Below are 27603 nucleotides of genomic sequence, written 5' to 3'. Positions count from 1 at the left end.
TGCCCAGCAAGTAGTGGGCACCTGCACCGTTTAGGTTTTGCGCCAGTGGCGCAACCCTGACTGTCGCTGCATGGCAGCGCACCCTGAAATTCTGGACACAGGGCTCTTAGTCCTTATATTAGATGGGGGCTGGAATGTGAGTTCTGCGCAATTGTATGGTTATTGCACCTCTGAATGTGATTTCTTGCATCATGTGTTATTCCTGCACCTCTGAATGTTTTTAGACATCATGTGATTTTTGCGCTATTGTGTTGCTCTGGCACCGCTGAATGTTTTATGCATCATGTGTCTTCCTTTTCCCTGCGCTGCACCTCTGAATGTTTTAGGCATCATGTGTCTTCTTGCGCTGCACCCCTGAATGTATTTTATTGCATCATGTGCTTTATTCTTAACACCTCTGAATGTTTTAGGCATCATGTGTCTTCTTGCGCTGCACCCCTGAATGTATTTCATTGCATCATGTGCTTTATTCTTAACACCGCTGAATGTGTAGGTTTACGCATCATGTGTTTCTCTTTATTACTCCTCTGAATGTGTTTTCATGCATCATGGGTAATGTGTTCTTTCCTAGACCCCTAAATGCTGTGTGATACTTAGGTGGTTGTTCTTTTTAGTACAGGTGGTCCTAGTGAGGTCCTAGTCCCCTGCGTGACATGCTCCTAAGGTGTTTAGAGTTGCGTAGGTGGTACTTACCTGTTACCAGTAGGTACTGGTTGTGATTTATAACTGTTACTTTGTGCTTCAGTGATTTTATATTCTTTTATTCTAATTTCTGACAAGTTTTTCTATTTCTGAAAGTGTTGATTATGACAGTGGCCCATGTGGCCCTGTCTTGTAAAAAATCCCATGTGAATATTACCTGTGCCAGTTGGCACCATGTATATGTGTGATTTTATCTGATGTGTTTTTACAATACAAAAGTTATTTTTATAATAACCTTGTGTGGAGTCTCTTTTGTGGTGTGCCTAGTATGTTGTTGCTGTTGTGCGCTGGCGCAAATGCTTTTTTACACATTGCCTCCGAGTTTAGCCTTACTGCTTGAGCCAAGCTACCAAGGGGGTGAGCAGAGGTTATCTTGGCGTGTGACTTCCTTGCCCTGACTAGAATGGTGGTTTCTGCCTGGCTTTGGCGTCAGCCTTAGACTACCAGAAATAGCCAGTTCTAACATTGTTGGTCAGCGGTGCGGATTTGGACTTGTGTTTGCGCAGTGCCACAGCGACAACTGGCTACATTACAAAACTCTGCAATTTTTTTTCAGATAGTCACATGTTTGGGATTATTGTTTTTGATTTTTGTTTTTCCTCGAGTGTCATTTTCAAATGTGTTTCTGCACTTTATGTTTAGTGGCAGATGAGAGAAAGTGACAGGGCGGGACGCCAGTAGAGGGGGAGGTTCCCATAGATTAGGAATCCCTTGCTGGGTCCAGTGCCCAATCCCAATTCCTGTTCCTGTGTGGGTAGATGGAAGAGAGGGAGTGTGGAGGAGAAATGACTAGCTCAGGAGGGTGGTTATCGCCTGAGTGTAGTGTGTGTGTCTGGATTCCCCAGTATGGTAGGATCCAGTGGTGGCAGCTTAAATGTGTCCAGTGCGTGTGAAGTCCCATTCCCAGTTCCCAGAGTATGGTGCCTGGTGCTCAGTAAGAGGGGTACAGGTTGTGAGTCAGAGGCAGTGAGGAACTGTCTCACCAGTCTGGAGGGGGAGTGTGTGGATGAGTGGTGTCTTGAACTGGAGGAGTTGGTGTGAGTTTTTTTAAGGAGCTTGCACGTGAGGTGTACCTCTGGTGGTGTGCAGGAGGTCCTGCAGAGGCACTGGACAAGAAGGTGGATGTCTGGCGGTGTGCTAGATGTCTTGCAGAGGCATTAGGGAGTGATTCTAAAAGGAGTGGCTTGTGTATCTGATGATCCTGTGAAGGGGAAGAGGTTCATGTGTAACCCAGCTAGGTCTCAGTAGGATGGTAGGGGTGTAGGGGCTCACGCCCTGTCTCAGTGGAGGCGGAGTAAGTTTGTGACGGTGTGTCCCACGTTGGCCTGAAACCCTATCTCAGGGCCTGGAGGGTTCCCTAAGGGAGCGTCAGGTCAGGGGCCTAAGCTGTACATACGTCATTTGAGGAGGATCTTCCTTTGTCTAGAGGACGGGGTGTGTCTGTAACCAGAACTCCGGCGGTCCTAGTGTTGGGCAGTACCGCTCCTAAGTGGAGGGTGCAGAAGTCCTGGCTCGCTGAGCATTTGACCGTCTAGAGTGCTTGACCATTTGTGGGGCCTCTGGAGGTCGTTCCCCGAGGAGGGGGGAAAGCCAGGTTGGGGTTGTGGCCTGACCTGGAAGGAGTACTGAAGGAAAGTGTGTCACTGATACGCCGCTGGCGTGTGCTCTGTCTAGCCTGGGACATACTGAGAATTACCCTGTGATAGGGAGTACTGGAGGAAAGTGTCTCACTGATACGCCGCTGGCGTGTGCTCTGTCTAGCCTGAGACATACTGGGCCTGTAGTCATGGAACTGGAAGGGGGTGCAGAGGGACGGTGTCCTTACTTCTGACCCCGGTGCAACCTGAGGGTTTAGATCTTAGGTTGGGAGATTAGGAAACTTCTAGGTCAAGAGGAATCTCTACCAAAGTGGATCAGCTGGAGAGACTGAGGGGGCTGCCCTTGCTGTGTGATCTGGGGCTCACCTGCAGTTTGTTGTTTCCACTAAGGTAGAGGAAAGGGGACTTTGCTGTGTGCTGTGTCCCCCCACCTGCTTGAAGAGGAACTGTGCTGTGTGCTTTGTACCTCAGAAGTGGAATAGTTTCCAGGTGGTAGACCAGTGAGGGAGTGAGGTCCTGATCTGGTAGGAGAATTGTGTTCTGGTGAGTGCTTCTCTGTGAGGGTGCAGAAACCCAGAAGTAGAGGTAGGGTGGGGCATTCTTGCCCGTGACCTCTGGTCAGTCTGAGGGTGTGGACCCTAGGTTGTTGGATCAGTGGTAGTTGTAGCTACACTGAGAGAGAGAGTGGAGAATGGCTATTGTGTGCCAGGGGTTACTACCCCCCTCTCTGTGGATTAGTTAGGACCTGTGATTTGGATGGCCTATGGCCTGGTCTTGGCTGTGGATGACTAGTGAGTACCAGTGGGGTATCCTAGTTGTGTCAGAGAGTTATTGTTTGGAGGTAACCAGGTGGGTTCAGAGTGGCGTGGAACCGGAAGGTGTCCCTGCTGTGCGGGTCCGTGTCCGTGTTTTGTCGCCCAAAGCAAGGAAGCCCATCAGTGTAGTGATTGGTCTACCCTGCGTTTTGGCTGGAAGGGGGTTGTGTTGGACCCGGCCCTTTGGGCAGGTTCACCCCGAGACTTTTTGCTTTTTCCTAGCCTGTTTCTGGAACCTGGTGGTGGTGATTTTAGGCCTCTGCGCACTTTTTCACTGTGGTACAGTGTAAAGTGCTTGAGCTCTCTGTGTATGTGTGGTGAGTGACCTGCCCTCCCATAGGAATGAATGGGGAATATGTATGCCCATGGTAGTTCCTGATGTGTGGGGAGTGCAGGGGCGAGTTTGGTATGAGAGAACTCGTGAGACTGAATGCTGCGAAATGGTAAATGCTGCATGATTGTGTCTAGTCTAGAAGCACCACTTTTAGAAGTTGGCATATTTGTGTAATTTGTGTCTAGCATGTGATTGGCTGGTGAGCCTGGGTCTGTGTGCCTGGGCATGCTTGTGGATTGACTGTCTGGGTTGAGGGTGACAGGGGCTGCAGGGCCCCCAGGGGGTTATCTGAGCCAGGCTATGGATGAAAGGCTGCATCTGCTGCCAAGGAAGTGGGAGGAGATATCCCCTGGGAATGACCAGGGCTGTGCCTGTCAGACCACCATGCTGGCTCCACCTCCCGCTGGGCGGCTGTCACCTCTGTCCCTGATACTGAAAGCAGAAGGAAGCCAGGACCTTTGCACAAAGACTTCAAAAGACTTCAAAGGACTTCAAAGCCTTTCTGTATAAGAAGGGGCTGTGTTCCCTTCCAATTTGTTCTTGTTTCTGACTTGAATCTACCAAGGGCGGGCGCTGCCCAGCCCCTGGATGCCTTGAGGACTTCTGGGGACCCCTCTGCCTTGCCTGGGCAGGGGGGGAGGGGGGACCTTGCTTGGCCCTGGGATCCTGTGGACCTTCTCCCTATCCCCTGGAGGACTTTTCTGGTCAATAGCGCTTAGGAGCGCTTTATTTGTCTGTCCTAGCGCTTGGGAGCGCTCTGCCTATTTCCTAGTACTTTGGAGCGCTTTATTGCCCCCAAGCGCTGGAGAGCGCTTTATTTGTACTTACAGCGCTACTTGGCCCCAAGCGCTTAATAGCGCTTTTATTTTTATATTTGTATATTTTAACTCGAGGGAGCCCACTCCTCGGTTAACTCAGCCCCCGCCTGCCTGTCTAAGGAGAAGGGCCGCTGCGCTGCCCGCAGCGACCCGGAAGTGGTTGGCCGGCCGGCCAATCCCAGCGTGGCCGGCCGGAAGTCCCGCCCCCGCAGCTCGGGGGGAAGGAAGAAAATGTCAGGCTGGTGCGGGGCTTCCGTGGCCTGGAGGGAGCCCCGAGAAGGGAGAGACGCGTCATCACCGGGGCTCCAGTGAGGAGTGAGAGCCCCGGTTTGCCGCAGAAAGAAGGCGCCCGGGAGATGGCGGCTGGTGTCGCCTTTGCAGGGCTCCCATTGCTGAGGGAGCCCTGGAGGAGCGGAGCGGTAGCGGAGGGGGCGTGAGGCACATTGCCAGTGCATGCCCCCGCCGCAGAGAGAAGAGACTGCCGCCGGGAGCCTTGCTGGCTCCACCCTGAGTCCCGCTCCCGAGACGGGGGACCGGGCAAAGCAAGTAGAGTCTGCGAGGAGCAGGAACTCCTCAGATGCCGCCAAGCCCACCCCCGCCGCGCCGAAGATCGGCGAGAGCAAAGGGAGCAGCCGGGTGAGTGAGGGCTGGGGCAGGGCTCTGTGTCAGTGTAGGGCGGCCCCAGATGGCAGCGGGCCGCCCCAACGGTGCCTAGAAAGCTTTTTGAGCCCTCGTGTGGCCCCGTCGGGGCATGGCGCATTCCTAGAGCCTACGCTGCTCCTACCACGTGGGGATGTTGGTTTCGAGCGCCAGTGCGCTCCGTGGGGCCATATGTACTTTTGAGCCCGTGCTGGCTCCCCCTCCGGCTATGGTTGTTGGAGAGCCCTGAGAAGGCTCTGGGGCCATTCTTTTAGGTAGAGGAGGCACCATTGTTTTCAGAGCCGGTGTAGCTCCAACATTTGGGGCATGTGATGCCCAGAGCCTGTTTGGCTCCAGCGTTTGGCCATTTTTTTAGGTAAAGGGGGCGTCGGGGCACATTGCCGGTGCCCGCCCCCCTCCTACCTGCGAGGAAAGTGTTTTTAGAGCCTGTGTGGCTCCCACAGTGGGTGCAGTTTGCGCCCAAGGGTCAGTGAGGACCCTGTCACAGTTTCTTTGATGATTCTCCAGCTGCCCAGCAATTAGTGGGCAGCTGCACCGTTTAGGCGCAAGATGGAGAGCGAGTCCCTGAGAGGGACAGAGATGGCACAGAGGTGCCCGGCCAGTCACAGCTGCGCAGCACTTAGTGCCAGCTGCAACGTTTAGGCCCTTGTGATTGTTTCCAGGTGCCCAGCAAGTAGTGGGCACCTGCACCGTTTAGGTTTTGCGCCAGTGGCGCAACCCTGACTGTCGCTGAATGGCAGCGCGCCCTGACATTCTGGACACAGGGCTCTTAGTCCTTATATTAGATGGGGGCTGGAATGTGAGTTCTGCGCAATTGTATGGTTATTGCACCTCTGAATGTGATTTCTTGCATCATGTGTTATTCCTGCACCTCTGAATGTTTTTAGACATCATGTGATTTTTGCGCTATTGTGTTGCTCTGGCACCGCTGAATGTTTTATGCATCATGTGTCTTCCTTTTCCCTGCGCTGCACCTCTGAATGTTTTAGGCATCATGTGTCTTCTTGCGCTGCACCCCTGAATGTATTTTATTGCATCATGTGCTTTATTCTTAACACCTCTGAATGTTTTAGGCATCATGTGTCTTCTTGCGCTGCACCCCTGAATGTATTTTATTGCATCATGTGCTTTATTCTTAACACCGCTGAATGTGTAGGTTTACGCATCATGTGTTTCTCTTTATTACTCCTCTGAATGTGTTTTCATGCATCATGGGTAATGTGTTCTTTCCTAGACCCCAAAATGCTGTGTGATACTTAGGCGGTTGTTCTTTTTAGTACAGGTGGTCCTAGTGAGGTACTAGTCCCCTGCGTGACATGCTCCTAAGGTGTTTAGGGTTGCGTAGGTGGTACTTACCTGTTACCAGTAGGCACTGGTTGTGATTTATAACTTTTACTTTGTGCTACAGTGATTTTATATTCTTTTATTCTAATTTCTGACAATTATTTCTATTTCTGAAAGTGTTGATTATGACAGTGGCCCATGTGGCCCTGTCTTGTAAATAATCCCATGTGAATATTACCCGTGCCAGTTGGCACCATGTATATGTGTGATTTTATCTGATGTGTTTTTACAATACAAAAGTTATTTTTATAATAACCTTGTGTGGAGTCTCTTTTGTTGTGTGCTTAGTATGTTGTTGCTGTTGTGCGCTGGCGCAAATGCTTTACACATTGCCTCCGAGTTTAGCCTTACTGCATGAGCCAAGCTACCAAGGGGGTGAGCAGAGGTTATCTTGGTGTGTGACTTCCTTGCCCTGACTAGAATGGTGGTTTCTGCCTGGCTTTGGCGTCAGCCTTAGCCTACCAGAAATAGCCAGTTCTAACAATGCCCATTAACTTTGCATGGAATAAAAGAACCCACAATGTCACAAAAGACATCCTATACAAGTCTACAACTGAGTTGGGTATCAGAATGCCCCACATCAGTGATTTTGTAAGAGCATCCGAAGTGAGGCCGAAAGTCGACTTGTGACACCAACCACACATAAAAAATTGGGTCAGGGTAGATCAAGATAGAACAAACCTCCCTCTGCAGTATTTTTAATGGCTACCTCCCAGTTTTAGGCATTTGCCAAAAATCAAACTATTATCAGTAGCTGCACTGCTTGAACACTGGGATGTGGCAGTGTGACATAAACAAGCAACCACACACCCATTCCTGCTAGCACCCACAGTTTTTAACCCATCATTCCCCCTTAGACAGATGGGTCCTTTTTTCAGGCCTGGAGAGCTAGTACCTCCTGTCCCATGTCAATGCCTACCACCTCACAGCGGTATACTGTTACAATTCAGACACTATGGCACACAAGTAGTGGCAATGCCTTTGTATCCAAGCCAACTGGAAGGCAATACTTATGATCATAAATGAACTAACAGTAATTGCCAGAACAGGTAGAGAAGAAGCATTCTTACCCCCTTACAACATCCATGAGTAAATTGATAACACACATGTTGTTGGTGGAAAAGCTCTCTGTCACTCAGCTCTGGAAGTCTCCAACTACACCACTTCTGAGTCTGTTGCAGGCCAAGGTGTGGAATGTTTTTGCAATGGAGAAGATGACAACCACAATCCACAAGACTTTCATGAACTACGAAAGGGTAACACCAAGCCCCAATAACATTTATTACAAATTGCCTAACCCCCAGTGCAGCTGCCTTGTTTATCCATGATGGCAAAATGCATTCTGGATTAGCGGCAATGTCCTCTGACCCCATGATGACTGGGGATACCTCATTATAATTCCTGAATGCACAGGAATTTTGAATTTGCCGCATTATGAGGATGAACTTAATCTCTAAATATATATACACATATAAATACATACAGTGGATATGAAGAATCTGTATTTGACACTTACTATTCTGTACCATAAATTCAAGAAATATTGCTGTTGAAAAAATATGCAATTTTCCTGAGCTTTGTCTCCTCCCACACTTTCAGCTGGCTGCCATCAGGCCGTATTGGGAACCTTGGGAAGGGTCACAGGCACTTGACTTTGCTTTTCACATTTTCCGGGGGACCTTCTTGCTCGAAAATCTGATTTCTTGTGGACATTAGATAGCTTGGTGAGTTGTCATCCCCTGTGTGCTCCCTAACTCCCTCTTTCGATGGTAGATGGATTTGTGGCTAAAGGTTCCTCAGATTCGCAGTCAGTCTGAAGTTGAACTTCCTGTCCATCACATGGGTCGTGCCTCTAATGAGGAGGCTGACTTGAATTCACGAGAAGGTAGGGCTGTCCTTTTTCACCTTGAGTGAACAGTTACATTTCAACTCAGTGATAGTCTCTTTGTTACCTCTGGATCCCCTCATCAGAGGTTGCAGCCCTCGTCTGCCACTCTGGATTGTGAGATGAAGTCTACTATTCCCGTGGCCTACGAGGTTTCAGTCAGGAATACGCCTATTCATGTTCAAGGCATTTTACATGAAGGGCATGTTGACTATTGGGGCCTATTGGATCGGAGTATCTTCCTGGCCGACATTTGCCAGGCTGCTTCTTGGGCAGCATCCCCCCTACTTTCGACATCCACAACAGGCTAGTCGTAGCTTCTCGGGGTTATTTGGCTTTGGTGTCTTTGTTATCTTTTTGTGCTTGTTGGATTCAATTGCTGTCATTGAAGGTACACTGGGTCCAACGTTCTGTTTTTGTGTCTCTACCTTATTGTGGCATGTGGTTCTGAAGCTTCTGTCCCTACAAAGTGTGTCCTAAAGAGTAAGGATGTTGAGAAGGAAGAGAGATGAGGAGGTAATGCTTTGATTACTTTCCAGTAATGCCATTTCTCGGGTTCTCCATTCCTCATCCCAGGGCTTACCCTTTGCCCTTCAAGTTCTGCAGCTTTGATTTGTCGACCTGGATGGTTGTAGGATTCTAAGTAGGGTGGTACACTTTTATAGGGCTTAACATCTCGGGAGAAGGTTTAAAAGAAAAGGCTACAGAAGGGTGGGTACAGAAGACTGGGCCTCCAGGTGAGTAAGACGGGTGACCGTGAAGGAGGAAGGTCATTTACCAGTCAGTATTCTCTGTATCATACTGGGTTTAGGAGCAGCCGTCCTGTGAAGTAGCACAATTAAGCAACCAACAATCAGAAGCATTTTAAAATAATAGCGCATTCTTTGTTAGTCCGAGAAATTTCAAATCAATTTGGAAAAACAATCCTTTCCATGCAATTGAGTCTTTATAGCAATACGTGTTGTAATTCCCTTCAGGGAACATCAATGCTGTTTGTAATAAATACCATTTCTTTATCAGTTCACAAAACACACATTTCGAAACATTACTTATAACACACAAGAAACTGCTAGAAATTAGATTTTTTTTTAATACCAATTATGTCTGATTACATGTTTTTATAGATGTGAAATGCAAATGTCCATTAATATCAAGAATTCTATTGTTTTTTGACAGCAACATTCTTGCCAACGCCGACACCAGAACGTAAGTGATGCATGAAAATTGTGTATATTAAGTCGAATGAAAACATACCAAAATAAAATACTCAGCACCATGAGCATTTATCTTATACAAGAAACATTTATTTAAAAAATCTGAGAATGTTTGTGGGATGCTGTTGTAGATGGCATATATGTTCAGCACGTCAAGGGCAATTATGTTATCTGTTCATTTATCATCTTTATAATGCAGTAATCTTAAAGGACACAATTCACAAAGGGCCAATGCACTTGTGGTGGAGGCCCCGCCGTTGTGGCAGGACCTGTGCATTGCAGTTTCTCATCGCGAGTGGGCCCCTTCCTCCCCGGCACAAGTGCGGAGGCTATTTGTGAATCAGGCCCCAAAAACCAAAATGCTCTTGCTTAATGAAATCTTCATCCGCCTCAGATTCCAAACACAACGTCAATAGGCAATCTGCATGTAAATTGCCAGCACCAGGCATGTGAAATAACTCAAAATCAAACTGCTAAAGGGCTAATACTCACCTTTGAATGAGGTTCAAGATCTTATCAATAGCTTTCTTCATGAAAACCTCCTTCAGTGGTTTACCTCATATTTGTGCCCCCAAAGAAACTTCATGAGCCTTCTCATAGCCCAGAATACCCCAAAAACCTTCTTTTCTAATGTCTGAATAATTGTACTCAATGCTTCTTAAGCCATGTGATATGAACAAAATGGTCCTACACGTGCCCCCAGACCTCTGTAAAACACAGCCCTTAACCCCACCCCTTGGAGCTGGCATCAGTCATGACAATGGTGTCATCCTTAGTATCAAAACTGTCAAGGTCTGAGGCATTCTTCAAACTGGTCTTCACATCATTGAACTGCCTTTCACATTGCTCATACCACACAAGTTTCTTACCCTTCCTAAGAAGTAGTCTCATATTAACTGTTCTTTCAGCAAACTTGGGGACCTACATATAAAAAAATTCCACCATGCCTAGAAATGTCACCACATCCCCTTTAGTCTGAGGAGATGGTAGATTCTTAATACTATCAACTGGCCCGGTCTTTGGCCGAATTCCTGACTCAGTGATCAAATGACCTAAATATTCTATTTCTGAAAAATTGAAACTACACTTCTCCCGTTTAAGTGTTAAACCTCCCTTCTGCAGCCTTTCTAGAACTTCTTGCAGCCTTAAATTATGCTCAGATACATTCGTACCAACCACCAACATGTCATCCTGATATACTTACACACCTTCCACTCCCTGCAACTGCTTCATTATTAAGTTCCCTCAAATCCACACACAGCCCGGCCTCCCTATTGGCCTTTTGTGCCATAACAACTGGCACAAGCAATTCTGAGGCCTCCACTTCTTGAATAAAGCCATTGTTAATCAATGTACCAAATTCTTATACCACCAAAGGCACACTATTAACTCTTGCAATTTCGAATACTGCACTGACTCTGCATTTAATTCTGTGAACATAGTTCTTGAGACATCCCATCTCATTTTTGAAAACATCTGGCTACTTATTCTACAGCTCAAAACACTCCCCTGAAAGACTCCTGATCACGGGCATATCTCTCACACAAACTGCATGGTTCTCGTTAGGGTCAAGATACACATACAAGTCATGCTGATATAACCAACTAATCAGGGACTCTCCTTTCACTAAAACATAGATTTTCCCTGGAATCATTCAATCCATAAATTCAATTGTACCCCAAAAGTACCCTATTAACTTGATTGGTTCGCCAGCATAACCCCTGAGTTAAATACCTGATTTAAGAAGCTTCCCACTACTTTTAAGCTTCTGCTCATTAAATACTTATGGTATCAAGGTTATCTTTGCCCCTCAGTCAAATAACATTCCGACCGCTTCTCCATTTACTTGCACCATCTCCAAGGGGCTATGTGAACCATCAACCTTGGTTTGAAGAACCACAATTTCATCTACAACATCATCATCGTCACACTCAATTTCTCTCACTTTCTTTAAGTTAGACCTGCAACATTTTGTGAAATGTTCCTTTCTCCCCGAAGTTTTGCAAACAGCTTTCCACCCTGGGCATTCCTTGTTGTTTACCATGTGACCACCATTGCCAAAATGTTCTGCCTGTTTTGATGTGTGCTTCAGCTTTGTCTTGAGTTATTTTACCCTTGTGAAACTTCTCACCTACAGACACTTCCCTTACAATCTTAACCGACGCACTGCCATTTTCCTTTTCTCCGCCCTATGAATTGTTTCCACATGCATTTCCAAATGTTCTTGAGATTTAACTTTTGTCAAAGCTTCATGCAGAAACAGATTATCTTTCTGGAAAATGGTGTGTTTGCACCCTAACATAAATTGGTCCCTCAAAAGCCCTACGTTTGAATTTCCAAACCCATATGTGGAGGCTAACCTATGTAACTGTTACATATTGCTTTACAATCTCTCTTTGCTGTTGCATCCTCTTTCCAAAGTGACAGCGCTCTAGGACCGTACTTAGGGACCGATTAGGATAGCGGACGTATGCATGACCGCTGGGCTGGAGGCGGCGGAAAATGCACCTCATCGTCCGCCAGCAGCAGGCCTTCCGTCCGCCATATTAGGAAGAGGAACCGGGCACATTTACCGTCCGCCGCGTAAAAAAGTGAACCACCGCAGGAACACACCAGACACCACGGCAGACGGAGCCAATCCAGGCTCACCACCGTGCAGAATGACGTCCCGACCATCCGCAATATTACGATGTCGCAAACAAACCAGAACACTGCAGCAGAAACACCTCCATCTCGTAGACGGTGGAAGCACCACAACGGAGAAGGAAAGCATTTCCACGAGACCCACCACACGGACCCGACCGCCATGGACCCATCCCTACATGCCATGCCTGTTCCTACTTCACTACCAGCAAGTCATGCACCGTCGTGGACGCCGCCGCAGGTACACAAGCATGCAATACACACATACCATGCCACAGCATGTATGAACACTGCTACCTGTCCACACCAGACACCCTGGTGGGGACAGGAACACACACAAGTGCACCCACACTGGTCCCACCTTAGCACAATCACCCCCTGCATCTGGCACACGCCACCCACGCAACACCACAGCCAGCCCACGGACGGACTTCACTGCACTGTCGGCGGTTGGGCCTGTTACCGCGGCCACTCCGTCCGTGGCGGTCGGTTTTTCTATGGTTCCGTCCGCGGTCGGCATTCTTTGGAGACATCCGTCCACCGCGGTCGGGTTTTGCTGGAGGGAAATCCTAATAGCACCGCCGGTTTCCCCACGGTGCGGTTGGACGGTCATTTCCCGCGAGACTGGCGGTCCGGACGCTTTCCGTCCACCATCCTAATCGGCCCCATAGATTGGGAAAATAATGAAAGTCAAGTTTTCTCAAAGAGATCTCATACTCATTCAGGGTGCACAGACAGAATATTGAGTTTAAAATGTTGACATACACAAATATCGAGTTTTAAATATAGTGATACAGAAATATCGACGTGAAGAATATTGTGGTCAAGAATATCGACTTGCAGGTAAGAAATATTGTTTTTGGAAATATTGAAGTTGTTAATATCATTTGCAAAATTTTAGTGGCCCATTAGTATGGCGGGCGGTGGTGATCCGCCCACCCAAACAGCCCGCCGGATGGCCTATTTCCCCCGCCACATTATAGCGAGGGTACCACGGCGGACGGAAAGATCTAAATGAACCGGTAAATGATCAAAGACATTCTGGCCCTCCACACCCAAATAATAGTACAAAGACTGTGTTTCCTATCAGGTTTAAACTTTAAACCATCAATTGCGCCTAGATACGCCCAAAAGATCTATACCACAAACTCTGTTTAATAGGGGGTTCCCTAAGTTCTTGCTAGAAGTGTGCAGGAGGAGTGACAGAGTGCATGATATCAGCATAAGAAGGGACATAAAGGCAAGGAAAGTAAGAAGGAGAAAAAGGTCAAGAAAGAGAAAAGAAAAATGTAAGAAAATAATAGTATAAGATGAATGAGATGATATGAGAAAAAAAAATTAAGTAAGAGGAGAAGAAAAAAATATATAAATGATTTGTGGAAACCAAGTAGATAACCAAAACGTGTTAATGTTATGTTATGTTATGTTAACACATATTTATAAAGCGCACGGCTACTCACTGGAGTGTCCGGGCACTAAAACACAGCCAAATATCAGTAACACAAACACAACCAAAGACTGCCTGCAACTCAGAGCTGAAAGATCCAAGTTTGAAACCCTTTCCGAAATGAGAGAAGGTCAGGACTCTGTCTGATCGCGAAAGGAAGACTGTCCACAGCCGAGAAGCGGCTGTGTGAAAGGATCCACTCCCTATACGGGCCCGAAACACCCTAGGAGTAGCGATTAAAAGTTGAGATGAGGATATCGGGGAGCGCTGAGGAAGGTAAGGTTGAAATCTTTCCCTGAGATAAGGAGATCAATCTTATGAAAAGCTTTAAAAACCAAAACCAAAGCTTTAAACTGAATTCTCACAGTGTCGAAAGCCGCAGATAGGTCCAGCAGCACCAGGACGGCGCTGCCTCCTTTATCCAATGCAGCTTTGATAGTTTCTCGAACTCCCAGTAAAGCCGTCTTGATGCTAAAGTTGGCTCGAAAGCCAGATTGGCTAGAGTGCAACAAGTCATTGGTCTCCACAAAATTCGTGAGGACCTTATTGACAAATTTTTTTAAAACCTTCGAGAAAAAAGGCAGAAGCGAGATAGGTCTGCAATTACATGCTATCTCAGGATCAGCTGTAGGTTTCTTCAATAAAGGAAGAATGTTTGCATGCTTCCCTCTGTGTGGCATCAGCCCCTCCCGTAGAGCCATATTCAGAATGGTATTCACACATGGATTAATCACATCTGCTAATGAAGATAGGACCTTTACTGGACAAGGGTCCGTGGGCGAGCCCGACCAGAGCTTTTCATAAATATCAGAGATTGCTCTAATGTAATCTCAGGGAATTCCCACAGAGAAGCCCTGGTGCTGGAACAGGCATCTAAATGAGGGACCTCAACACCCTTCCACTGCAATGGTTGAATTTCAAATGAATCCTGAATCAGTTTAATATTCTCATAGAAAAAGAGGGCCATTCGATTCGTCCAGTCGCTTGTGGGGACAAACGGTTGACTTATAGAGGCAGGGGAGGTGAAACTTTTTACAACATTAAAAAGAGTTTTACTCTTATTAGATGCCATATCTATTTTTGTATAGAGAAAAAGCTTCTTTGCCTCGTGTATGCTCTTATGATAATTATTCAATGCCTGTTTGTAGATCAGTTTGTCTGAAGAATTATAATTTCTCCGCCACTCTCTTTCATAATGTTTACAGGCTCTTTTACTGTCCCTAAGAGCCTCAGAAAACCATGGGGCTGACATTTGAGTAATAAACAAGAATAAAAGCAAAACAAAATAAACAAGCATTAGGAATGCATTAGGGCTTGGGTTTGTTTGAGTTAGAGATAATGGCATTGTAAATGGCAATGTGTTTTAGGCATGTGTTTTGGAGTGGAAGCATGTGGTGTGTGTTGGAGATATGTGTGTTGGATTGGAATGTTATCAATGGTGGCATGATGCACTTTAACGCATTATCTTTAAAAGGTAAAGTGCAGCATAGTGCAATAGGTACAATATTAATTGGTGGATGCGTTATCAATTGGCGAGTGCATTGATGGGTGGTGGATGTGTGTGCCTGTAGAAATTGTGCAGTGATGGCTGTTGGTGTGTGTGTTTGGTGGAAGCGTGTAGTGGTGGCTTGAGGTGTGTATGACTGGTGGTAGCGTGCAGTAAGAGCTGTTAGTGAGTGTGGCTGTCAAGCGTACAGAGCTGGATGGTAATGCATGTGGTTGGTGAAAGGGTGCACTGACAGCTGTTGATGATTGTGCCAATTGAAAGAGTGGCTGGTGCACTGTCAGCTGTTGGTGTGTGTGTGTGTTTAGTGAAAGTTGCACTGACATTGTTTGTTGTGTGCGTGAGTGTTTAGCGGCACTGATGCATGGTCATGTTTGTTTTTGGTGAAAGCGTACATTGATGGTTGTTGGTGTTTGTGCATGGTGAAAGCATTCATTGACGGCTGGGGGTATGTTGTTGTGTGTGTTGTTTTCTGTGTAGTGGTGAGTGTGTGGTGGTGAGTCTGTGGGGGTGAGCCTGGGGGGGTGAGTGTGTGGTGGTGAGTGTGTGGTGGTGAGTGTGTTGTGGTGAGTGGTGACGAGTGTGTGGTGTTGAGAGAGTGAGGTGTGTGGTTTGTGTGTGTGTTATGTGTGTGTGGTGTATGTGTGTGTGGTGTGTGTATGGTGTGTGTGTGTGTGGTATGTGTGTGTGGTGTATGTGGTGTTTTCTGCACACTCACACACTGCCCCTACACATTCACACACTGCTCACCCGCACACTCCCAATGTGACCCTGCATAGTCACACACTGTTTATCCTGCACACTCATTCTGCGCACTAACACAATGTGCACCCTGCACCCTTACACACTGTCTCTGCACTCACTGTCACTTTACAGTCACTCTAAATCTGAACTCTGAATCTGCACTCTGAATCTGCACTCTTAATCTGCACTCTGAATCTGCACTCTGAATCTGCACTCTGCATTCTCAATCTGCACTCTGCATTCTCAATCTGCACTCTGCCCTCTCAATCTGCACTCTGCACTCTCAACCTGCACTCGGCACTGTCAATCTGCACTCTGCACTCTCAATCTGCACTCTGCACTCTCAATCTGCACTCTGCACTCACAATCTGAACTCTCAATCTGCACTCTGCACTCTCAACCTGCACTCTGCACTCTCAATCTGCACTCTGCACTCACAATCTGCACTCTGCACTACCAATCTGCACTCTGCACTACCAATCTGCACTCACAATCTGCACTCTGCACTCTGAATCTGCACTCTGAAACTGCACTCTGAATCTGCACTCTGCATTCTCAATCTGCACTCTGCACTCTCAATCTGCACTCTGCACTCTCAATCTGCACTCTGCACTCTCAATCTGCACTCTGCACTACCAATCTGCACTCACAATCTGCGATCTGCACTACCAATCTGCACTGCCACTCTGCACTCTGCACTCTGAATCTGCACTCTGAATCTGCACTCTGAATCTGCACTCTGAATCTACACTCTGAAACTGCACTCTGAAACTGCACTCTGAATCTGCAATCTGCATTCTCAATCTGCAATCTGCACTCTGAATCTGCACTCTGCACTCTGAATCTGCACTCCGAATCTGTCTGCACTCTGCACTCTGAATCAGACAGACCTGTGTTTCCACAGTTCCCAGCCTGGGGGGGTAAGTGTGTGGTGGTGAGTGAGTTGTGGTAATAATCATAGTGTTGTCACAAGGATATCATTGGAAATGGGCGAAGTACCTGTGATGTGACTATGGAAGTCTCTAGGCTGATTCGTTGCAATTATTTGAGACAGCATTCAGATGACGTTACTTTTTTATCTGGCCAAACAGAAGCATCACACGGGCAATCAGCTACTGAATGAATCCAAAAGAATGAAATACCTTTATATAGTGACACGGTAAACTGAGTCACACTAATGTGATTCCTGGTTAGAAGTGGGTACACTGGGATTCAGTGCTTTAAGTTTTTGTTGCATGTAGGGTTGGAATAAAAGAATAAAATCAAAATGGTAGTCATGAAAATCACATTTTCATACTTTGACTGGGAACATCCAGGTACATTTGTATCTGTCGGGTGACCACCTCACCTTGTACTACATCTCATGAAATGCTATATGTTGACAATAGGGCGACCCCATGTTGCTTCGTTCCTGCCGAGGATCTGTAAATGAGGAGGTACAGTTTGTGTCGCAAACTCATCCCCTCGTCCCTTTTTAAATGTGTCTCTTGAAGGGCCACGATGTCAAATTGGTGGTCAGTAATATATTTCCATACCTTTTGGCGCTTAAGTGGCGAGTTCAACCCCTTAACGTTTCATGAAGCTACTATGAGTGCCATGACTATGTAGCCCCCTCCTCCCCCTATGCTCAGATCTGCACCATTTCGGAGCACCCCCATGATTCAGATTGGTAATACAGCCTGCGCCCCGCCCCCTTTGTCTATGTAACAGCATATATGCTTGGTTGCACCTAAAACGAGTGTGAGAACATATCCAATGCCGAAAACTGCACCGTCCACCATCTGAACAGCACCTCCCCTACCCCAAAACCCAAACAGAAAAAACCCAACAAAATTAACATCAGTGAGAGTGTGAGATAGATTTTATTCTCTGACTACCAACGATATCGCCCGTTCGGGCTCGGCTGCGGCGGTCGGGCCGAAGTCGTCCTCCACGCTTCATTTGAGTGTTCAAAAAGAAAGTTCACCATCTTCACATAGGCTATAAAGAGTGTGCAGGGGCTCCTTACCCAAATGTGTAAAGTCACTAACCTCTATTCTGCATTGTTCAAAGAGGCCGTATTCTGTCCTTGTGGTGTGGGAACACACTTCTTTAGGGGCCAGGCAAAGCTTTGGTCGGTGATCGTCAAGCTCGTGGACCATTGAGACCTTCTTGCGGTGCCGCCATCTTTTCCCCTTGGAGGCCCTGGCAGGTCCTCTTCCTCAACTGGGGGAAGGCTTAACAGGCAGAGACCCTCGTTGAGCTCAGTGATATGGTCATGTTTGAAGATGAGGCCAAACGGATATTTCGACCTGTATCGCACGTGCGCCTCCCGAAGTTTTTGTCATGAGGGGTCGAAGTTGGAGTTGTTGTGTCAACGTTGCCGGCGACAGATCCTGATAGAGGTTACATTTGTGGCCTTGGAATGAGACATCTCCCTTCTTCCTGGCCTCCTGCAGGACTATTTCTTTGACCTTGAAGGAGTGAAATGTAACCACTATGTCACATGCCCATCACTTCTCACCATCGGCCGCTCCCCCAACTCGGTGGGTGCGTTCCAATTTAATCTTGAGCTGGCCTGGGCTAACAATCTCGGCGAAAAGGCCTTTGAGGAACGCCTCAAAGTCTAGCCCTTCTGCTCCCTCTGCTAGGTCTTGGATCCGTATGTTGTCTCGCCCTGTTTTTGAGGTCCTCAGTTTTTAGCTGGGCCAGATGGAGTTGATGGTGCAGGTCCTGTATCTTTTTGTCAACGTCTTGCTAGATCGTGGCCATACGTGCAGATATGTCTGTCCGGAGTTGATCGATAGAGGCTTTCATGTCCTGGTTCAGCTCAGCGTGGAGCTCAGCCTTGAAATCGCACAGGGAGGACATTAATTCGTCTTTGGTGAGGGCCATATTGATCGGAGGTTCTCCCTGGTCAGGTGGCTGCCGTTTGTCCGAGGGATGGAAAAAACTGGTGACCTTGGGTGGCAGTGGTGGCTTCTTTGGTGGCATAAGCGCAGGCTCCTCGGCGCCCTTTATGTGGTGAGTGGTAGAGTCCGTTGTGGAGGGCAGGGGTCCCTTTACCGATTGTAGTGGACGCCTTCAGTTGAGGTCGATGACAGCGTAGGTTCTCAGAGTCTTCATTCCATTGTTAGCGGCATCTCATGGTATGTAGCAAGCGGGGGAGACCCCAAAGAGGAGGGTGTCAGTTGTGCAGGGCCACAGCAGGATGCGCGCTGGTCCCCGGAGGTTGCCCGCAGATAGGGGTCGCCGTGCTGGAGGGACGCAATCTAGAGGGATTAGCTGCAAAGAGCCATTAGCCATTCGCGCCCCTCGCCTCCTAGCTGTCTGAGCAGGTATGAGACACCATCTTAAAGTCAGGCAGGATCAGGCGTGGGGTTAAGCGTTTGCATGTCGCCAGGGGGCATCAGGGATCAATGCCCTCATGAGTTTCATCTCATGGACTTCCCTCTCTGACCCTCTGCTGCGGATCTTGTTTTCCCGGTGTACATTTGCGCTCCGGTAGCGCATCCCTCCAGCTCACCGGGCCTCTGTAGTGGTCGGTTCCTTCAGTGTCAACTCGCCACTTCTGAAGGCAGAGGACACTGGACGTCCGCAAACTCGCGCACAGGTTGGGAGGACGTCGCTGGTCTCCCGCAGAGGAGCGCCCGCAGCCGGTCGACCTGCTGACTTCCTCAGGTGGCCGCCATTTTGCGTAGTCGTGTGGTCAGGGACAGCGGACTCCAAACCGGCTAGCCAAAACTCAAATGCAGTGCTAAATAGCCCTCAGACCCTCGTTAGCAGTTCTGGAATCAATAGGGCATAGTAGGAGCAAGTTTGGGGCCGCCAAACAGGTCGCTGTGCACTCAACGCGCCAGCGTGGATCAAAAGTCGAGACAGTTCATGTCCGCTTGGCCATCTTGCCCGGCCACACCCCGTGTCTACACATTTTAAAAACATTTCACACATTGGATGTGTGCTGTACAGTGCAACACACTTGAAACGTGAAATGTGAGGAGAAATAAAATATTTCCTCACCTATGCGCCTGCCTCAAAGGAAGCGTAGTTTTTTATGCAAATCTAGCAATCTTTGCATAAAAAATCATGGGTGGCTGCCCTGGAATGCCCCCTTGAAGCAATGCAGAATAAAGTGCTATTTGCATAAAATAAGTTTTACGCCTAAGATTAAACAATGTAGCAAGACTTTGCGCGGCTTTGCATTACTTTGTGGTGGCCCAAATTCTTGATAAATCTGCCCCTTATACATATTATCAAGGTGTATATTATCATTAAAGTATCTAAAGAAGGGATTAACAACATGTATGTCACTTACCTAAGCAAGTTAGCGGTAGTCAATATTCTGCAGTCGATATTTTATAGTTTGATGTGAAAAATCCAATATTCTATGAATACTCAGGATGCCTTTGACTTCTATTCTTAAAGGACTGGACTGGCTGCTTGAAAAGGCCCGCATTTAATTTAGGATTCTGTCGACGATATATAATGCATTTGGAGCAAACCTGGACGGTGCACAGACATAATATCGACTCCAAAATATCGTTTGGACAGAATATCGAGTTTTAAATATCGTTTGGACAAAATATCGACTAGACAGAATATCGACAGCCAAAATATCGTTTGTAAGGTAAGTGAAGTAATATCGACTGTAAATAATATAGACAGTGAAAATATCCAAGTATATAATCTAGATAGTAAAAAATATAGTTTTTAAAATATTATTTAATTATTTATAGTGCTTTTATGTTATAATATGTGTGAAAAGTGTCATTTTATTTTATAATTATTTTTAATTAATGATTTTTTTAATTATTGTGTAATTTTATTCTGTAGCGGGTTGTGGGTTTATAGGGGAATAGGGTGGGAAGTAATTTAATTATAATTAATTAAATATGTAAATTTATCAATTGGTAGTAATAATTAATTAATTGGTAATTAAATAATATATGTTAATCATTTAACATTTAATTGGTATTTAATTTAATTTAATTGATTAATTGCTAATTATGTTAAATTAAAGGGGTATTTTTAGGGTTCAGGGTCAGTTTTTAGTTTTTGGGTGAAGGGGTATTTTTAGGGTTTAGGGTCAGTTTTCAGTTTTTGGGTAAAGGGGTATTTTTAGGGTTCAGGGTCAGTTTTTAGTTTTTGGGTAAAGGGGTATTTTTAGGGTTCAGGGTCAGTTTTTAGTTTTTGGGTAAAGGGGTATTTTTAGGGTTCAGGGTCAGTTTTTAGTTTTTGGGTGAAGGGGTATTTTTAGGGTTCAGGGTCAGTTTTTAGTTTTTGGGTAAAGGGGTATTTTTAGGGTTCAGGGTCAGTTTTTAGTTTTTGGGTAAAGGGGTATTTTTAGGGTTCAGGGTCAGTTTTTAGTTTTTGGGTAAAGGGGTATTTTTAGGGTTCAGGGTCAGTTTTTAGTTTTTGGGTAAAGGGGTATTTTTAGGGTTCAGGGTCAGTTTTTAGTTTTTGGGTAAAGGGGTATTTTTAGGGTTCAGGGTCAGTTTTTAGTTTTTGGGTAAAGGGGTATTTTTAGGGTTCAGGGTCAGTTTTCAGTTTTTGGGTAAAGGGGTATTTTTAGGGTTCAGGGTCAGTTTTTAGTTTCTGGGTAAAGGGGTATTTTTAGGGTTCAGGGTCATTTTTGGGTTTTTGGGGTACATATACAATATTGCCTATTATTTAATTAAATTTTGTTACTATATATATATATATGTTTTAAGAAATATGATTAAAAAAATATTTTTTTTCTTTCATTAATTATTTAATTATTAAAAGTTATTTTAAGTATTGTTAATTATATTTTAGTAATTAATATTTTATATTAATGTAATTAAACATTGTTTTTAGTAAAGTCTATATTTTTTACAACGATATTTTTTACAACGATATTTTGTACTCGATATTTTTGTACTTACCTGTTTGTACATACAAACTCGATATTTTGGTTGTAGATATTTTTTCCTCGATATTTTGGGTAGTCGATATTTTGGTAGTCGATATTATTTCAGTGATCCAACCTGGACATCTTAAAAAGAAAGACCGAGCTTACTTGTCCTGTATTATTGTTATCAAAGGACACTGACCTGTTAAATGTACCGTCTATGAAACACATCGGATGAAGAGGAAAAAACATATATTTTAGAGTATGGCTTATTTCCATGTCAACTATATCACTGCCCGACTTTCAGAAATAATATGTAGCAGTTCTTTTTTTAGTTGTGGATTCCAGTTTCTTAAGAGAAATCCCCTGTTCAATGAAGTCTTATTGAGTAGAGTGGCCACTGCTGCAAGTTTGCACCCATCTTTGAACTGAGCCACTCTTGTTACTATAAGTTAAAATATTGTATTACATGTACCATCCTTTGTAAATATTGGTCCAAAATCACATAATTTCCCGTGCAATCTGTTTTATCCGGAACTGCCGCCGATGTTATGTGTGCACGGTGTGATCAAATTGCTATAATCAGAATAGATGAATGAATAAACACATATATTCTCATGATCCACAGAACCTTCCTTTACGGAGGAAGCCATGAGCGCTGCTCCCTTGGATGCGAGTGTGGGAGCACCAGAAGGGATGCCTACCGAAAAAGCAACAATGAAAACAACAGTAGGAGGTAAATATGGGCCACATGTGCTTTAGAACATTAGTCATAGCACTGACAAACAAGAGAGCACGCCAGTTGCATTCATTCATTTTAGATCTCGGCAGGTCTATTGTTTCCAATACATAACATATACTTAGAGTGGGTTATAGCTAGGTCAGCCTGTTGCTCATGATTGGGTGTCTTTGTTGTCCATCTCAGGTGTCTACTTTTGAGCCTTGTGCTTGTGCAGCCAAGTAGTATTTCAGGATTCCTGCATTCTAATTCGATGAGCAGAATCCTTCCACTACCGACTTAAGGGGACTTTCTTTTTTTAGCTTTCAACACTTCATGGGAGTGTTAAATTTGCCTTTGTCTATCCTCTGCATATTCAACTGCACCCACCCAGTATGCTCACTATGTACTTCCCATCATCCGCGCCTAATGCTCCCCACCCTGCTCACTGTATTACTATTATTATGTATTTAGACGGGCCTACCAGCAGCAAAGTGGTGTTAGGCTGCTCATTCCATTTTTTACACTATGTGCATTTTCTTTTTAACTTTTTTCTTTTAATTATCAAATCAAATCAATCTTTATTTGTATTCGAATAATTAAAATCATACAAAAAGCATCAATAATAAAATATCGTTAAACAAGCTGACCATGGTTCAAAAAGGCCAGTAAGGTAGGTCCAATAGTTTAAAAAATGTTCCCCGAGTAATAACTATTACCCACTTAAGGCACTTACTAAGGGTACCTAAGGACAGCAATGAATTAAATGCAAGCAAACAGCTACTGTTAATTATCTGTAGGAACTATCCAGAGATTGCCAAGCTAGCAATCCACTTGGAAACCAGGTAAGTGAAAATGGCAAGAAGGTATAGAAGGGCCGCTCACTCAGGATAGCTGTGGGGGCAGCTAGAAGTTAAAGTGATTCCATGCAGCAGCTGTTAGCAGTCATGGGAGCAGTGCAATGATTAATAAGGGTGTTAGTTCACTAGCAACCCCTTGAAAGCCAGGAGAAGTACAAATAGCAAAACAAGCATTTGCAATGCAATAGGTCTCGCATTATGAAAGTTTGAGCTATTGGTCTTGTAAATGACAATTTATTTATTTATGTGTTAATTTTGAAAATAGCTAAATTAATCGCTTTGTCATTTACAATGCCAATAGTTATAACTTTCGCAAATGTGACACCTATAGCATTTGTAATCCAACATGTTTTGTATTTACGTGACTTAGATGTATTGCTATTACAAATAACAACAGCTTTTAATTTTTTTAAATAATTAATACTTAAATAAAAGTGATTGTAATTTATAATGGCAATAGCTTAAACTTTTGTAAAAACCTTTTGTGAAGATTATGTACAGTGTATTTTATTGTGATGAAAATCCAAGAACAGAAGTGAAATATTAACATCTTTTTGTGACATTTGTAATAAAGCTTGAAACATTGAGAGAACATAATTGAGCCAGTTGTTGTTGAATGGTTGCACAGATTGATGCTGTGATGGCGCGGAATGATGTTGTGGTGGCGCTGAGTGATGCTGTGGTGATGCTGAGTGATGCTGGGGTAGCGCTGAGTGATGATGTGGTAATGCTGAGTGGTGCTGGGGTGGCGCTGAGTGATGCTGTGGTGGTGCTGAGTGATGCTGTGGTGGTGCTGAGTGATCCTGTGGTGGCGCTGAGTGATAATGTGGTGTTGCTGAGTGATAATGTGGTGGTGCTGTGGTGGTACTGAGTGATGCTGTGGTGGTGCTGGGTGATGCGGAGGTAGTGCTGAGTGATGCTGTGGTGGGCCTGAGTGGTGCTGTGGTGGTGCTGTGGTGGTGCTGAGTGTTGCTGTGGTGGAACTGAGTGATGCTGTGTTGGTGCTGAGTGGTGGTGCTGAGTGGTGCTGTGGTGGTGCTGAGTGGTGCTGTGGTGGTGCGGAGTGATGATGTGGTGTTGTTGAGTGATAATGTGGTGGTGCTGAGTGGTGCTGTGGTGGTGCTGAGTGATGCTGTGGTGGTGCTGAGTGATGCTGTGGTGGTGCTGAGTGGTGCTGTGGTGGTGCTGGGTGGTGCTGTGGTGGTACTGAGTGATAATGTGGTGGTGCTGAGTGGTGCTGTGGTGGTGCTGAGTGGTGCTGTGGTGGAGATGAGTGATACTGAGGTGGTGCTGAGTGATACTGGGGTGGTGCTGAGTGATGCTGTGGTGTTGCTGAGTGGTGCTGTGGTGGTGCTGTGGTGGTGCTGAGTGGTGCTGTGGTTGCTCTGAGTGATGCTGTGGTGGTGCTGAGTGGTGCTGTGGTGGTGCTGAATGATGCTGTGGTGGTGCTGAGTGGTGCTGTGGTGGTGCTGAGTGGTGCTGTGGTGGTGCTGAGTGGTGCTGTGGTGGTGCTGAGTGATGCTGTGGTGGTGCTGAGTGATGCTGTGGTGGTGCTGATTGGTGCTGTGGATGTGCTGAGTGATAATGTGGTGGTGCTGAGTGATACTGTGGTGGTGCTGAGTGGTGCTGTGGTGGTGCTGAGTGGTGCTGTGTTGGTGCTTAGTGGTGCTGAGTGATGCTGTGGTGGTGCTGAGTGGTGATGTGGTGGTGCTGAGTGATAATGTGGTGGTGCTGAGTGATGCTGGGGTAGCGCTGAGTGATAATGTGGTGGTGCTGAGTGATGCTGGTGTAGCGCTGAGTGATGATGTGGTGATGCTGAGTGGTGCTGGGGTGGCGCTGAGTGATGCTGTGGTGGTGCTGAGTGATGCTGTGGTGGTGCTGAGTGGTGCTGTGGTGCCGCTGAGTGATGCTGTGGTGGTTCTGAGTGATGCTGTGGTGGTGCTGAGTAGTGCTGTGGTCACGCTGAGTGATGCTGTGGTGGCGCTGAGTGATGATGTGGCGGTGCTGAGTGATGCTGTGGTGGCGCTGAGTGATGCTGTGGTGGCGCTGAGTAATGATGTGGTGATGCTGAGTGATGCTGTGGTGGTGCTGAGTGATTCTATGGTGGTGCTGAGTAGTGCTGTGGTGGCGCTGAGTGATGCTGTGGTGGCGCTGAGTGATGCTGTGGTCGTGCTGAGTGATGCTGTGGTGGTGCTGAGTGGTGCTGTGGTGGCGCTGAGTGATGCTGTGGTGGCGCTGAGTGATGATGTGGTGATGCTGAGTGGTGCTGGGGTGGAGCTGAGTGATGCTGTGGTGGTGCTGAGTGATGCTGTGGTGGTGCTGAGTGGTGCTGTGGTGGTGCTGAGTGATGCTGTGGTGGCACTGAGTAATGCTGTGGTGGCGCTGAGTGATGCTGTGGTGGCGCTGAGTGGTGCTGTGGTGGTGCTGAGTGATGCTGTGGTGGCGCTGAGTGATCCTGTGGTGGCGCTGATTGATCCTGTGGTGGCGCTGAGTGGTGCTGTGGTGGCGCTGAGTGATGCTGTGGTGGTACTGAGTGGTGCTGTGGTGGTGCTGAGTGGTGCTGTGGTTGTGCTGAGTGATAATGTGGTGTTGCTGAGTGATAATGTGGTGGTGCTATGGTGGTGCTGAGTGATGATGTGGTGGTGCTGAGGGATGCTGTGGTGGTGCTAAGTGATGCTGTGGTGGTGCTGAGTGATGCTGTGGTGGTGCTGAGTGGTGCTGTGCTGAGTGGTGCTGAGTGATGCTGTGGCGGTGCTGAGTGATGCTGTGGCAGTGCTGAGTGGTGCTGTGGTGGTACTGAGTGGTGATGTGGTGGTGCTGAGTGATGCTGTGGTGTTGCTGAGTGGTGCTGTGGTGGTGCTGAGTGGTGCTGTGGTGGTGCTGAGTGATAATGTGGTGTTGCTGAGTGATAATGTGGCGATGCTGAGTGATGCTGTTGTGGTGCTGAGTGATGCCATGGTGGTGCTGAGTGGTGCTGTGGTGGTGCTGCGTGATAATGTGGTGGTGCTGAGTGATAATGTGGTGGTGCTGAGTGATAATGTGGAGGTGCTGAGTGGTGCTGTGGTGGTGCTGAGTGGTGCTGTGGTGGCACTGAGTGATAATGTGGTGGTGCTGAGTGATCCTGTGGTGGTGCTGAGTGGTGCTGTTGTGGTGCTGAGTGATGCTGTGGTGGTGCTGAGTGGTGCTGTGGTGCTGCTGAGTGATGCTGTGGTGATGCTGAGTGGTGGTGTGGTGGTGCTGAGTGATGCTGTGGTGGTACTGAGTGGTGCTGTGGTGGTGCTGAGTGATGCTGTGGTGGTGCTGAGTGGTGCTGTGGTGGTGCTGAGTGATAATGTGGTGGTGCTGAGTGATAATGTGGTGTTGCTGAGTGATAATGTGGTGGTGGTGAGTGGTGCTGTGGTGGTGGTGAGTTGTGCTGTGGTGGTGCTGAGTGGTGCTGTGGTAGTGCTGAGTGATAATGTGGTGTTGCTGAGTGATAATGTGGTGGTGCTGAGTGATGCCGTGGTGGTGCTGAGTGATGCTGTGGTGGTGCTGAGTGATGCTGGGGTAGCGCTGAGTGATGATGTGGTGATGCAGAGGGCAGAAAGGCAAAAAATGAGTCTAACAGAGGGCAGAAGGGCAGAAAGGCAGAAAAACAAGGGGAAAACGAGTCTAACAGAGGGCAGAAAGGCACAAAAAACGAGTCTAACAGAGGGCATAAGGGCAGAAAAACAAGGGGAAAACGAGTCTAACAGAGGGCAGAAAGGCACAAAAAACGAGTCTAACAGAGGGCATAAGGGCAGAAAAACAAGGGGAAAACGAGTCTAACAGAGGGCAGAAAGGCATAACAAGGTGATAGGGAAAGTTGCACGAAGGGCGCTGGTGGTGGAAGCAGTGGATAGAGCACATGGACAATTGTGAGAGAGGAATCAGGGTGAATGAAGCAGGTGGGTGACAGAATAACAGAGAATGCAGGGGGAAAGACTTACACAAGAACAAGCATATTTTTGTGTGGTTTTGTAGCCTTTGCGGTGTGCCGCGCTTTAACTTTATATGTTAAAAGCTAGAGCGCGGAGTGCCGTCAATGCTATAAAAATGTATAAATTGAAAGTAAAGGCAGGCGCCCGCCATGTTGAAATTTCTCTAATGCAGGAATACAATTGTTTTTATTAACTTTGCAGTGCCTGATTTCGGACTGAGGTGCGTGATACTGATTAACAAAGTACGGATTCGTTTTTACATTTGAAATTCCCCTGAAGAAGGGTCGATTTGACCCGAAATGCATTGGGAAATGCTATATTTTTGTTTATTGTATTTTTACATATGGTGAACAATTTGATTGCAAAATTGATATCACATCTTTATGATTTTAAGTATGTAAATATTCGTGTTTAAATGTTTTGAAACAATGGTTACTAAACAAGCTAAAAATTTTGAAAGACAAGTTGATTGAATTATTTTGTCGCAAATATTTGAATAAGTTCTAT

The 27603-nt window shown here is 46.3% G+C and overlaps 1 protein-coding gene across 5 annotated transcripts in view; it reads left to right on the top strand.

Moving 5' to 3' along the window:
* Positions 1-27603, top strand: part of OC90 (otoconin 90) — a 521593-nt gene that overhangs the window by 376197 nt on the left and 117793 nt on the right. For all 5 annotated transcript variants that reach the window (XM_086967045.1, XM_086967044.1, XM_086967046.1 and 2 more), the window contains 2 exons: positions 9333-9362; positions 22188-22295. In XM_086967045.1, coding sequence (XP_086823171.1) covers positions 9333-9362; positions 22188-22295 — 138 coding nt within the window. The remainder of the gene's footprint in view (positions 1-9332; positions 9363-22187; positions 22296-27603) is intronic.

The sequence above is a fragment of the Lissotriton vulgaris genome, chromosome 4_1 (genome assembly GCF_964263255.1).
Source record: "Lissotriton vulgaris chromosome 4_1, aLisVul1.2, whole genome shotgun sequence".
Classification (NCBI taxonomy): Eukaryota; Metazoa; Chordata; class Amphibia; order Caudata; family Salamandridae; genus Lissotriton; species Lissotriton vulgaris.
This window is presented reverse-complemented; position numbering and strand designations above follow the sequence as displayed.